Genomic DNA, 13870 nt, shown 5'->3' with positions numbered 1-13870 from the left:
CTTTCTAACTCTCATTACAATCACACTGGAGACACGTGCACTCGACGCATGTCTTTTGTTCATACATGCGAGCGGCGCTCGTCACACGCCCTGTTTATGCTCTCAGCGTCTGGTTTCGCTTTTACATGAATGTCTACCTTCACTGCACTGCCACCGAATTTGTGCTCTGATAGAAAGTCGGCGGTTGGTGCTCACTATACCACTGGGGATTTCAGGGCGGATGTTGAAATTGTTTTGTTGCTTCAGCAAGCAAACACTGATCAAATCGAGAGTGCACGTCAATTGTTTTGGAAAAGTTTTTTTTATATATGTATTTCGCGCTAACAGGTTTAGGTCTACCTTTACCATTGTAGACTATGATTCATCTAACCCTGATTATGAACACGTGCCATACTGGCTACACGAATATGGCATCAGTAGTATCCTATTCAGTTTAACTTTCAGTGGTTGGAATGACATTCTGTATCCATCTTTAATTTTGTCCGTTTGATTACGCAACTTCGGCGCCCTCTTCCCATCCCCCTTCCCTTTAAATTAACCAAAATATCAGGTACTTTCGTTGCACTGCGCGGGAGAAACTTATATGCTCTCATTTATTGGTTGATTTATCTGAACCCTCGCTTCTATTGGACGAGGCCCTTGTCAATCTTAAAGAGCGCGCCTCACAGCGTTTGAAAATCATTGGATGTGGACGTCCTCTTCGAGCCGGATATTACGAATGTTCCAAACTTGTCATTGGTTACTGTGTATTACACATCGTTCTAACACACATTTGAGTTAATGTAATAGGTTGTTTCCGCTGCAACGAAGGAGTGTTCTTTAACAATCTCGCAGTTGATTCGCTGAACAGACCGCCCGAGCGCGATTTGTAACGCGGGAAAAGTGGTTCAGTATCCGGCGAACAATATTCATTCGACAGAACAGAAAACAGCCGGAGACAGAACGCAGAACGTTGAAATAGAATGTCATTACATGGCATCTAAGAAAAGCCTGAAAACACTGCACACCTTGACTTTGTTCTGGAAATGAATGATTTTTGTAAAAGTAATCGAAGGTTTTATCAGGAATACTCAGCTATTCGTCTTGTGTGGATGGAGAAGACTTTCCCCTGGGCGTGAATTTTGGAAGAGTTAACTTTTAATCATCCTGTAAGCAGAGGTATTTTATTCCAGTATTTTTTTTGTAGAGCAGAGTTCACTTCAGTTTTATTAAGGCTTGAAGGAAATACAGATTTGCCACGATGGCAGAAGGCAATAATTCTCCTCAAGTGATTTTTTGCAACGATTCACCCAAACGAGTGCTGGTGTCTGTCATCAAGACCACCCCGATCAAACCCCCAAAGACCGACTCACTGATGCCAACGAGTCCAGGTTTCAGCGACTTCATGGTCTACCCGTGGAAATGGGGTGAGAACGCGCACAATGTGACACTCAGCCCCGGCTCGGGGGCCGGGCCCGCCTCACCTACACGGAGCGTCTCCGCGGGCGAGACTACGCTGCTTGACCACGCTGCTTGTCCTGACCACATCAAGGTAAGGGTTTACAGTCACGCTACACTTGGAAGACAATCTCATTAACACGTCTGTGTGTAGTCTAATTGCGTAAATTAGTGTCTCATAATAAAATAGTATTATGCTACAGTACAGTAAGATATAAGAATAAAGCATGCACATGTCAAATATGGAACGACAAAAGGGAGATGGCATAGTCCTACTGGATTGTGCCGTTTAAAACATAATTTAACACATGCATTTTCTTATAGCCCATATTTTTAAACAGACTTATGATTGAGCTGCTAAGTGATTAGGCCAGTAGCACAGAAGTGCGCGAAATAGGCCTTCCTCCCTCATAATAGTTTCAAATGTCGAATTTGTGCGTTGAAGTGCTTTAGACTTTAATAGAAGGCTTATAAATACCCATGTATTATATGTGTATATGTCTTATATGTACATATAGGAGTCGCGTCCACATTAACAAGCTGGATTTTAAACCCCTCTAACTTCCTACTGTAGCAGCTGTCCTCGTGTGACGTTTCGGCGCGCGCCAAAACCTTTACCGGAAACGTTCGACAATAATCTTTTTTTAAACATCTGAAAGTAGTGTTAAATGTTGCCGTCTTATTTAATAGAGTATTTTTTCTTTTCTTTATTATAGTGTATAATTATAGTGGTAGGCTACTATCAGTTGCGTAGTATCAATATTATTACAGATCTATAGACCCTTTTATTAGGCCGTTATATTTTCCATAGTGCCGATTGGTATCTTGTTTGCCCGGGTCGTTGCGCAGATATAGCTGACGCATATTTCTTGTTCAGTCACTAGTTGTCCAAGCATTTTAATAAATAAGTTGTAGCAATGAATACTAATTTCTCTCGCTCACGTTACCTTCCGATTTTCTAGGATGGCATGCGCCGTGGGCGTCCGCGTGCTGACACGGTACGCGAGCTGATCTCAGAGGGCGAGAACTCCAACAGCAGAATCCGCTGCAACATCTGCCAGCGCGTGTTCCCTCGGGAGAAATCACTACAGGCTCACAAGCGTACACACACAGGTGAGCGACAGCACACCTTTGTGGAAAGAGCGGTTAAGACATCTTAAACTGATAAACGTAAAACCAGCTGTGAATGGAAACAATGTAATATAATTGTATACATACAACACTATATAACACCACCACCACCCATGACTTACTGAAATCTCTATGTAATTCAGGGGAAAGACCTTATCTCTGTGACTATCCGGGTTGTGAGAAGGCTTTTGTCCAGAGCGGTCAGCTGAAGACACACCAGCGCCTTCATACAGGAGAGAAGCCATTTGTCTGCTCAGAGAAGGGTGAGTACAACCGTCCAACTGTAGCTTGCCTCTCATGCAGTGGGTTCAGTGTGTGAGTACTGAGAGTCTAATTGTGTTCCCGCTCTCGTCCAGCCTGTGGCAGTCGCTTCACCCATGCCAACCGCCACTGCCCCAAACACCCGTATGCCCGCCTCAAGAGAGAGGAGCCAACCGAGGGCCCAGGGAAGGCCCACGGTGTTGACAACAAGGCCGTAGCAGAGTGGCTAGCCAAGTGAGTGCATATATCTACACACACACCACACCACACCACACCACACCACACCACACACACACACCACACACACACACACACACACACACACACACCAGTGCAGGGGGAGTGACACCAGGAGTTTCAAACATTCATACATAGAAAAACACAAATATTTGTGATGCCCTGAGGTCAGTACCTCCGTTTCAGTTTAAGAGTAATATGATCCATGTGTAATAAAGCATCCCCCCCCCTCCTCCTCCTCCAGGTACTGGGAGACCCGTGAGCAGCGTGTCCCCCCACCCACTAAGGGCAAATCAGTTGGGAAGGGGGGCCTGGAGGACCAGGAACAGCAGGATCCCATGGAATACATGCAGTCCGACGACGAGGAGGAGGAGACCTCTCCAGGCGAAGAGAAGTCCGGCGGTGGCGGCGGGGCGGCTAGACGCCGTCTGCAGGAGCAGCGGGAGCGTCTGCACGGGGCACTGGCCCTCATCGAGCTGGCCAACAACCTGTCTCCGTGACGACCTAACGTACCCTGTACACACACCCGCCCCCAAGGGTGGAACCTAAGCTAAAAGCACCTTATTTTCCGCTTCCAGTTGTACTCGTATCTTAGAGCTGCTATGACGGTAGATGTCATTATTGTTATCATTATATGAAGAATGTTCTCTGCCGTTGTTTCAAAGACAGAGTGGGACGAGAGCAGAAAGCCTGTTTTGGTTGGTGTCTTTGTTATTTTGCACTTTTTTGTTGTTGTAACGAGTTTTTGTGCTTTGTTTTGAATTGTTTTGTACCGTGTTTTTAGTGGTCTGACAGTGTGCAAAGTGTGTTTGTGTGTGTGTGTGTGTGTGTGTGTGTGTGTACATATGTGGATTTGGGTGGGGAAAACACAGGGTGTATTAAGATGTCGGTAGGAAGAGTAGTCTCCACTTTGATGGTAAATTCATGTTGAGAGTCCATACAGGTGGTGGTGATGGAGGCGGAACACAAGAGAGTTCCAGAAGAGAGGCTCAGAAAGGCTACTGTCTTTTATATTAAAAGCTAGCTAGCTTACGGAAATCATTAGTCTCTTAATGGACACACATCTATTCAGTGCACCTATTGTGGTTTGTCTTTAGCTATTATTTAACACTGCTAAGTTGATCATGTAACTCCATTTTCAGATTGAGGTGTCAGATGCAGGCCTTTTACATCAGTCGGCAGTTCTGCAGGGATGTTTTGGGGAGCTGTGGTGTATACTAGATGTTTTTCCGCAAGTCTTACCCCGCCCAGCTCGAGAACTTCTTCGATGAGAACCCATAAATCCCTCTAGAACACACTCGGGAACAGCTTCCTGCCTGAAGCCTTCGTCGGGTGGATAATTAAATTACCCTCGGAAGGTGGCAGGCCGGTGGGCTGAGGATTGTGGGTAGTGTAGTACAGATAGGGGGTCCTTCTAAACAAACAGCTCTTCCTGGCGTCTCCCTGAGCTGACTTGCAAAGTCACTCAGATCCTCTGGTGCTGTGTGAAGAAATGGCACTTATCTGTTGGTTCAGTAACGGACGGCTTCACCAGACCATCACCATCATCATCCTCTCTCTGCTCTTCCTCTTCTAGTCTTTCTCCATGCAACACTACATAACAGGCCTCCAGGAGTCAGCGCCCCGTTTGGAATAGTGTTGTGCGTTTCACACCTCTGTTTCTCTGCACATTTGGCATGCAGCAGAAACAGTGACTTGGCCAGCCGAGTCATTTATGTGTGTGTTAATACTGGAAAACCCCTTTTGTATTGGCAATCAACACCAAATTAAGTCTTATCTAAAGCTAAAGTAAAAAATGAAATGATTTTAATCTAATTTTCTTATTTTCCTTTTCTTTTTTTTCTTTTTTTACATTTAACTAAAGTTAATATATCACAGAATCACTTGGAGATGGCAAAACAAAATGATTTAGGAAGTGCTTAGACCATTTTCTTGATAACAGAATGTAATCCAGGTCCTGTTCATTTGTGTTGTGTCGTTGTAAGCGGAGAAGGCTGTCGCCGTGGGGACCAGACAATGAAAATGGAATGTTTCGACCCTCTTTTGGCAACACATAGTACTAGGTAGAGCCTGTTGCTTCTCATTAAATATTATATCTATATGTACTCTTGAGTCTTGACTGATTTGTAGATGTTCAAATGTTCATTTGTATGTAAATGTCACAGTCGGATGAATCCCACATTTACACTGGATATCGGTTGACAGTTCAGAACTAAAAAGATGTTCACAAAGTGTAGTGATATACTTAATACCTTTACACATACAGTTATTGGATACATTAATACCTTTACAAATACAGTTATTGGCATTAGAAAGCTAAACTTGTGGCCAACACCACAATGTCTTGCAGTGTTCAATAAACCAGTACTATTGATCCCATTCTGTGCGTAACAGTACAGTACTCAATGAAGTGACTCCATTTTAGACATATTTACACGAATGGACATTTAATAAGTGTATTCGCTTAATTCATATAACAGTTCATCAGCTGTGGTTCAAAGGTCATAAATATATGCTCTTACAAAATAAATAATGTGCCAATTCATAAAAAAATTGAAATGTCTAAAAAAAAACTCCGGTACATGGGGGAGGGCTGTGACGGAAAGAGGTCACAGGTCAGCAGGAGTTGAGAGATCCACTCCTCCTTAGCCTGCTTTCGCTGACCTCCTCCTGTATTTGAACCCTGACCTTTTCTTCTGCTGGACCGGGCTCAGGATCAGGTGCGCTGCTGCTGCTGCTGTGAAAGGTGAGGTAGGAGTACGCCAGCCCGCCCGCCATACTGCAAGGAGAGATCACCACGGCGATGTTATTAGTGGAGATCTTTATCTGCCGCGATATCTATTTGACGTTCTATTTGTAGATATTTATTCAATTTAACAGTTTTCCCGGCAGATACAGACACGGTATTCTTTCAGTATTCTTTCAGTAATCGATATAAGTTTAAAAGAAAGCACTACTCAAAGAAAATAATTCTTACCAGATATTCAAGCCAATGAAATTGAACCACGAGAACAGGTAATCGCCTCCCACAAACATGCCGATGTACGCCACTCCAACATTCTAGACGGGGGGCAAAGGTCACATTGGGTCACAGTTCTAGTGAGGACATGCCCTTATTTTAGGTTGCTTTTGTTACTATGTACTTCATACTTTAAATGAATCTATTGTAATGTTTTTTTTAATGTGGTGTCGTGGGTCAATCAGCGAAACATCGAAGAAGGAGGGCGCCCACTTGACAACCCATAGGATGCCATCAATCATTCGACCAACCCACAGAGTCTCGAGTATGCAGAAAGGGATAAACACCTTGTCCTACATAACAGATCATATTATTTAAGGATTTCTTACATGATGTGTTTAAGGTCAGGGTTAATAACCTGACTAAGACTGAGAACAATCAGACAACAGATCAATTTATGAAATATATGAGATGTATAAAATGTATGAAATATATGAAATATATGAAATGTATAACGTTTATGAAATTTATGAATTGTATCTGTCCTGTGTTTGTTTTTTAATTATTATTAACTATTATTATTATTTATTAATGTATCTGATATTACTTATCTGATCTTGTTTTATGACTGATATGATGAGCTCTTGTCTGTATGTTTTTATATACTGTATTGCAATAATAAATGCCAATAAAAAAAAAAAAGACTAAGACTGAGAACCCAAATAGTGCGGAGTTATGCTGTATAGAGTCCATTCTGTACATGAGTCCTCTGAGTGAAATCACTGAAATATAGAGTGAGAATTTGACCGTGTCATTTCACCACGTACCTTAATGGCTCCGACCACGGCCGTGAGTATTTGACCGTGTCATTTCACCACGTACCTTAATGGCTCCCACCACGGCCGTGGTGAGGGCGCTGTTGTAGTGACTGCACAACACGATGGAGTACATCAGAATGAATCTGCACAGCAAACGCATCCCAGACAAGCATGTCAGATAATAATAATAATAATAATAATAATAATAATAAAAAACTTTATTTCTATAGCACCTTTCAAACAAAACATTGCAGCTGAAAGTGCTTAACAGCAAAGAAATTACGTGCAGAAAGAAATGACATGCACAGTGATCCAGATAAAAAGAGACATCAAATAAACATCAAACATAAACACTAGGATAGAGCACATAAAATAAAATAAAATGAACATAAAAACAGGGATAGAGTGCATAAAGATTTAAGATACAAAATAGAATACACAAAATGCATAACATAAGATAGAAAATAAAACTCTGCAGAGATATAGTTTATCTAACCCCTTGTGAACAGAGCCCTGCCGCTGTTCTCTGTTGTTATAGAACTCTGTGTATGTGTCAGCCCTGGTCAGCCCTGGTCAGCCCTGCCTGTGTGTGATGGTCAGCCTTGCCGCTGTTCTCTGTTGTTGTAGAACTGTGTGTATGGGTCAGCCCTGCCTGTGTGTATTGGTCAGCCCTGGTCAGCCCTGCCTGTGTGTATTGGTCAGCACCTGCCTGTGTGTATTGGTCAGCACCTGCCTGTGTGTATTGGTCAGCACCTGTGTGATGGTCAGCCTCTGTGTGATGGTCAGCCCTGGTCAGCCCTGGTCAGCCCTGGTCAGCCCTGCCTGTGTGTATTGGTCAGATGAGTGCCTCTGTGTACTGGTCAGCCCTGCCTGTGTGTATGGGTCAGCCCTGGTTAGCCCTGCCTGTGTGTATTGGTCAGCACCTGTGTGATGGTCAGCCTCTGTGTATTGGTCAGCCCTGCCTGTGTGTATTGGTCAGCACCTGTGTGTATTGGTCAGCACCTGTGTGATGGTCAGCCTCTGTGTGATGGCCAGCCCTGAGAGGAGCCCATTTGGCTCAGATTTGTAATGTACATTAGGGGTTGAAGCTGACAAGAGAGTGAGCGTCTGGTGGAAATGTAATCATGATAATATGATTTGAAAGAGCTCACCCCATGACAGAGGACATCAGGAAGCAGGAGAGGAATGGCAGGCTGTGCCAGTCTTCAAACGCAACAGCCTGGCAAGAGACACACCGTCAAGGAATACACAACCACTCTGCAGTACAACACACCACAGAAAAGCATTTAGGCAATGGTTAGCTTTACTTAGCATTATAGCATCCTTAGCATTATAGCATCCTTTAGCTCACTGTATGAACGGCTGCAGAAAAATTTGTCAGTCACACTCTCTATCATTGTCAGTCTATACTCGGCAGCGCCACGCTTATGGAACAGCCTCCCTGACCACCTAAGGGCAACGCAGACGCTGGACTCCTTTAAAGCTGGACTAAAAAACATTTTTATTCAGGAAGGCATTTCTGGCCTTGTGTTAAATCGTATGTTAAAATGTTAAAAAGTTTTCTATTATGCTTATGTTAATTCATTCTTATTTTATTGTACTATTATAGTTAGTTTTTAATATGTTGGCACTCTGAGATTCTTTTGAATGAAGAGTGCATTACAAATAAAATAAATTATTATTATTATTATTATTATTATTATTATACTCTCTATTGACATATCTGCCCTACTTTCAAAATTGTATTAAACTTCTTAGTTTTATCTGATCAAACATATAGCATGTTACATGAAAAACAGGAATACAGGAAGGTATGGAAGTTCTAATGAATTCGAACTTTAGTTTACTGTGTAAGAGTATAGTAATAAGGATGTGCCTCAATGCTGTTGTTTTCAATGATTCTCTGATTTAGTTTTTTTTACTTTATGTTATTTAATTAAAAAAAATTATACTTCATTTCTGAGTTGTTTAATGTGTTTTTATTTTTTTATTTTGTCTGTTTTGTTTTGTTATGTTTGTTTATTTATTGTTCTTCTGTACTATGTAGCCTCAATCAGGGCATTGCTGCAAAAGAGCCCTGTGCTCAGTCAATTCTCCCTGAATAAACAATGATGATGATGATGATAGTGGCGTGTGTAAGGCATAAGGGTCACTGCACATCCACCCCTACCCTCTGCAGGTCTCCAGTGTACGCACTCAGTAACAGCGTTGGGAGGATAACAAGAAGTGCGTTGTAGAAAAGCACTCCGTATTTACCCAGACCCTGCGGAAAGAATAACATCACGTTTGTTTTTCTATGACAGTCAAATATAATGAATGATAAACTCAGAGGACAATTTGAGGTAGGAGATTCAAAACACACAATCGGCAGCATTTCTCCTTAAGGAAACTAAAATGTAGTGGACTGGATTTTCATACCTGAAAATGACTACCTATTGTGGCTACTTTGAAATCAAATGCTTTTTAATAATAGTATGTGAAAATAGTGTGTATTCCTGCTGTGACACTGTTATAGTGAATTAGTACACAATCCAGGTCATGGATTCATTCAGGAGTATGCTATACAGTCTGCTGCAATTTAGGAGTATGTTATACAGCCTGATGCGTTCAGTAGTATGTTATACAGCCTGATGCGTTCAGTAGTATGTTATACAGCCTGATGCGTTCAGTAGTATACTATACAGCCTGATGCATTGGGTCCCTCAATTGGTTGCAGTGAAATAATTCCATAATGATGCATTTACTTATTTCAGTGTGTTACTGCCCTTTCTTGGGGAGAGGGTCCCCCCAGGACCAGTTTAGGGAAGAGCCTTTAAGGGTTTCTTCAGGGCAGAGAAGCCATCTAAATGAAGACAAGCCTTAAAGCAATAACTGAATGAATTCAATGAATAAATCACACACACACCTCAGAACCTAGTTTCTGCTTGGTGTAGACCCCACTTGAAGCTGTGAAGACGTCGTTGAGCAGAATGAAGGTATACCCCTCCGCATCGAACGCTACATCAGAGCTAGAGCATCATGGGAAAGAGAACACTACATCAGAGCTGCGGTGAGATCATGGGAAAGAGAACACTACATCAGAGCATCATGGGAAAGAGAACGCTACATCAGAGCTGGAGCATCATGGGAAAGAGAACGCTACATCAGAGCTGGAGCATCATGGGAAAGAGAACGCTACATCAGAGCTGCGGTGAGATCATGGGAAAGAGAACGTTACATCAGAGCTGGAGCATCATGGGAAAGAGAACGCTACATCAGAGCATCATGGGAAAGAGAACGCTACATCAGAGCTGGAGCATCATGGGAAAGAGAACGCTACATCAGAGCTGGAGCATCATGGGAAAGAGAACGCTACATCAGAGCATCATGGGAAAGAGAACGCTACATCAGAGCTGGAGCATCATGGGAAAGAGAACGCTACATCAGAGCTGCGGTGAGATCATGGGAAAGAGAACGTTACATCAGAGCTGGAGCATCATGGGAAAGAGAACACTACATCAGAGCTGCGGTGAGATCATGGAAAAGAAAACATGTTCTCTGGCAGCTTTAGAGAACAGGGAACATCCTCAAAACAACTATGGATGAATAAATGAATGCTACGCACAACATTGATACAAGTCTAACATTATTCCAGACTGAGACTGTTTCACTTGCCACTCAGATGAGATTCCTCAGGCCGGAAGTGGACATCAGAGGTTATTTTTAGTACATCACAGGTTATTTTTATAGTGTTTTATACTTTATATCATTTTGTCAGCCAAAACCAAAAAATGGGAACATCTATGAAACTGTGGCGATGCTGGGTGGGCCCTTCGAACAATGTTGCGCAAGAATACGTTTAGCTGTAAGTTAGCTTCTGAGTTAAGAGAAGTGGTGAATTAAACTTCATTTAAGTGTTCTTCTGAGACTTTTGGACTAATCGTCTCCAATCAGGATATGTGTGAGCTAAACTGAACAAGGGAAGGAGCTTGAATTGGATGGAACAAAATACAACGTATCCGACTTATCCAACATATCCAACATATCCAAGCGCCCAAGAGAGACTGGAGACACTGGGTCTGTGGTCAACTGTGGCACAGCCCAGTGATCTAATGCACCAGTCATCTAAAGCAGCATCATTCTCTTGGGACACTGGGAGAGGCCATGGAAAACACACACAGACACACAGAGACACACACACACACACAGAGACACACACACACAGAGAAAGGAACTCACCCTGCTGCCACTACAGCTCCAACGATGATGGCAAACACACTGTACACCAAACTCTTGGGAAATGTTTTCCTACGGCGGAGAACCAACAGACAGAACTATTACTCAAACTGAAAACATAGTGACCCAATGTTAAGAGCTTTCATGAAGTGCATTGTGGACACACCTTAATATTTTGTATTCCAGAGCCATGGTCATCAGTATTGTAAATTTCCTCAGTACTGTAAACATTGGCAAACTGTGAGACAAAGAGAACGGGCGGGCGGGGGGTTAAGAACTGTGTGAAAGACAGCAACGGAACAACAGGGACTGTTTTTAGGGGTAAAGATGAAAAGACAGAAGGGAATTAGAGTATAAGAGGGAGAGAGAGAGGGAGAGAGAGAGAGATAGGGAGAGAGGGAGAGAGAGAGAGAAAGAGGGAGAGAGAGAGAGACAGAGAGAGGGAGAGAGAGGGAGAGAGAGAGAGAGAGAGAGAGAGGGAGAGTGTGGTGCAACAGGAGAGAGGTGATAAGTAAGTGGGATAAGGTGAGGAAGAGAGAGGTGGAGAGAGAGAGAGAGGGAGAGAGGGAGGGAGAGAGGGAGGGAGAGGGAGAGGGAGAGGTAGAGTGTGGTGCAACAGGAGAGAGGTGATAAGAAAGTGGGATAAGAGGAGGAAGAGAGAGGTGGTCGTTGGTGTGGAAACAAATAACATCTGAATGAAGGCAACAGGCAATGTGAAGTACCTTAACTTCTTAGTGCTGGCCAGTCCTGTAAGATGGTTCCCCACATACAACAGGGGAAGAGGAAATATCTGTGTGAACAAGCCAGAGTTGCTCATGTGCAAACACAAAACAACACACACAGCCACGTACACTACACATCCACAGGCGAACACCATCCATATGTCAACTCCCACTGCGCTCACTGACTAATCTACCTTAGCCTTGAAATCATTGATTCAAACTTGAACACACACACACACACACACACACAAGCACGCACACACACAGAGACACAAGCACACACACACACAGGGGGCTAGCAAACATATACCACAGGAACAGGACGCACAGACACAAAAATATGTGGTGTTCGTAGCCTACATTACCTTTTTAAATATACTTTTGTCAAAGTCTTGGAAATGAATGAAGTGGAGAGTTTTACCGGCATACAGAATAACAATAGTCATTGCCATCTGAAAAGTGAGACAAGAATTTGAGAACGATTTCATGTGTGCGCATTTAATAGTTTAACAATTTAAACCCACGGATGAAACGGACCTGTCCTATTCCGAGGAACATGTATGATGGGAATCTGAGAGAGAGAGAGAGAGAGAGATGTTACTGAATTCCTATAAGAAGCATCAAACCTTCAGCTGAAAGGGCAATGATGTCGTCTAAAGTAACTCGACAGTGGAAAGAGTAGCCTATAACATAGCTTCCGTTGTTTTTTCAATGAACCGTAGGGGCTAATACTTCTCCCGTATAACCTACTCTGTACAAATGCATTCAAGCATTGCAAGTTTCTTTATTTTCCACCAACTATTACGTAAATGAGGCTTGGTGTCAAACTCGGACTTGAACACGGAAGTTGTAAGAGCAAAAGTAGCACGGAAATCGAAATAGGCCTACCTGTAGTTCGTCAAGACAATCTTATTAACAACGATTATCAAAAAGGAGCTGACAGCATAGAACACTGCCGATGATACTTTTAATATTCTCGTTTGTTGCCATTCGGTAGACGTAGGCTTCGAGTTCAGGTTCATGTTTATCGCGGCTGAACGTGTTGCAGGGTCCAAGACAGGGGGACGTTTGCTATCACGCTCCCAGCGCTCACATTTTTCCAGTGAAAGGTCTGTTTGACAAGTGGGCGTTCTCTATATTCATGGGACTTGAGGGAGATGTGGGTATTCCATGTACGTAAGTTTAGTTACAAACCTTAAGTAAGATAACTAAGTAAGTGTGATAAACCTCCTAAAAGCCCCCGAAAGAAAAGCCACATGTCTTTGTTTTGCTAGGAGAATGAAGCCATGGGGCTCTTAGGTCTAATAATAATAATAATAATAATAATAATAATAATAAAACTTTATTTATATAGCACCTTTCATGCAAAAGAATGCAGCTCAAAGTGCTTTACAATTGTAGTTGCGCAGTTCTATGATATGCTACCATACTCAGGCTACAATATTGCAAATGTTATGTAGTTTGTGAACCTAACTGAACGGAGTAGCCTATCATTTACGGGAGGAGAAGTAAAGAGACCTTAATTGTGTTGCTATGAATGATGATAACTTCTCCACTAGGTGGCGCAAGCGGGTTAGTCTAATACCCAAGTGAGAGGTCTTGGCTAGGGTCATCCGTAAGTGTCTTTGTCTATTAGAAGAGTTAATAACCGAAATGGATATGAAAGCCTAGTTACGTTTTCACTTTTACTTGAGCTGCTAGTTTTACACAATCATTTACATGTTTCCATTGTTAATTAGGCTATACTGTGTTGGGTTTGTTCTCATTTTGATTTTGTTTGTTTGACAGTAGTAGCCTTGAACATCCACACTTTCTTTTTTTTTCCTCAGACACCGGCGTTTCAAGATGTATGTCATGCGTCATTACTTAAATTAAAAGTATGGGAACCAATGTGGCATGTTGCCTTAGGCTTCCGTGACTGTGAATAGACAGAGGCTGTGGTGTCACACTAACATACGCCTGGAGACATGACGTGACAGTGAATGGACCGAGGCTGTGGTGTCACACTAACATACGCCTGGAGACATATACAGGCAGGAGCAAGCCTGTGTTCCGTATGATCACCAGTAAGTTTATCACGTGAAACATAG

At 42.7% G+C, this 13870-nt stretch overlaps 2 protein-coding genes across 3 annotated transcripts; one reads left to right on the top strand and one right to left on the bottom strand.

Annotated features, from left to right (window-relative positions):
- The first annotated feature begins 129 nt into the window (after positions 1 to 129).
- znf367 (zinc finger protein 367) lies at positions 130 to 5456 on the top strand. Its single transcript, XM_012817466.3, has 5 exons — positions 130 to 1531; positions 2400 to 2550; positions 2712 to 2831; positions 2925 to 3063; positions 3311 to 5456. The coding sequence occupies exons 1-5, from the start codon at positions 1241 to 1243 to the stop codon at positions 3564 to 3566; spliced, it is 957 nt and encodes a 318-aa protein (XP_012672920.2). The 5' UTR covers positions 130 to 1240; the 3' UTR covers positions 3567 to 5456.
- A 40-nt stretch (positions 5457 to 5496) lies between these two features.
- On the bottom strand, positions 5497 to 12910 carry slc35d2 (solute carrier family 35 member D2). Of its 2 annotated transcripts, XM_031571096.2 has the most exons (12): positions 12669 to 12904; positions 12318 to 12351; positions 12146 to 12232; positions 11781 to 11848; positions 11225 to 11296; positions 11062 to 11130; positions 9749 to 9851; positions 9014 to 9106; positions 7995 to 8062; positions 6908 to 6986; positions 6044 to 6126; positions 5497 to 5845 (listed from the first exon to the last, which is right to left on the bottom strand). In XM_031571096.2, the coding sequence occupies exons 1-12, from the start codon at positions 12800 to 12802 to the stop codon at positions 5683 to 5685; spliced, it is 1053 nt and encodes a 350-aa protein (XP_031426956.1). In that variant the 5' UTR covers positions 12803 to 12904; the 3' UTR covers positions 5497 to 5682. The 2 variants fall into 2 exon arrangements, with proteins under 2 accessions (XP_031426956.1, XP_031426957.1); XM_031571097.2 differs by lacking the exon at positions 5497 to 5845 and having other exon boundaries at positions 6853 to 6986; positions 12669 to 12910.
- Positions 12911 to 13870: the final 960 nt, after the last annotated feature.

The sequence above is a fragment of the Clupea harengus genome, chromosome 7 (genome assembly GCF_900700415.2).
Source record: "Clupea harengus chromosome 7, Ch_v2.0.2, whole genome shotgun sequence".
NCBI classification, from domain to species: domain Eukaryota; kingdom Metazoa; phylum Chordata; class Actinopteri; order Clupeiformes; family Clupeidae; genus Clupea; species Clupea harengus.
This window is presented reverse-complemented; position numbering and strand designations above follow the sequence as displayed.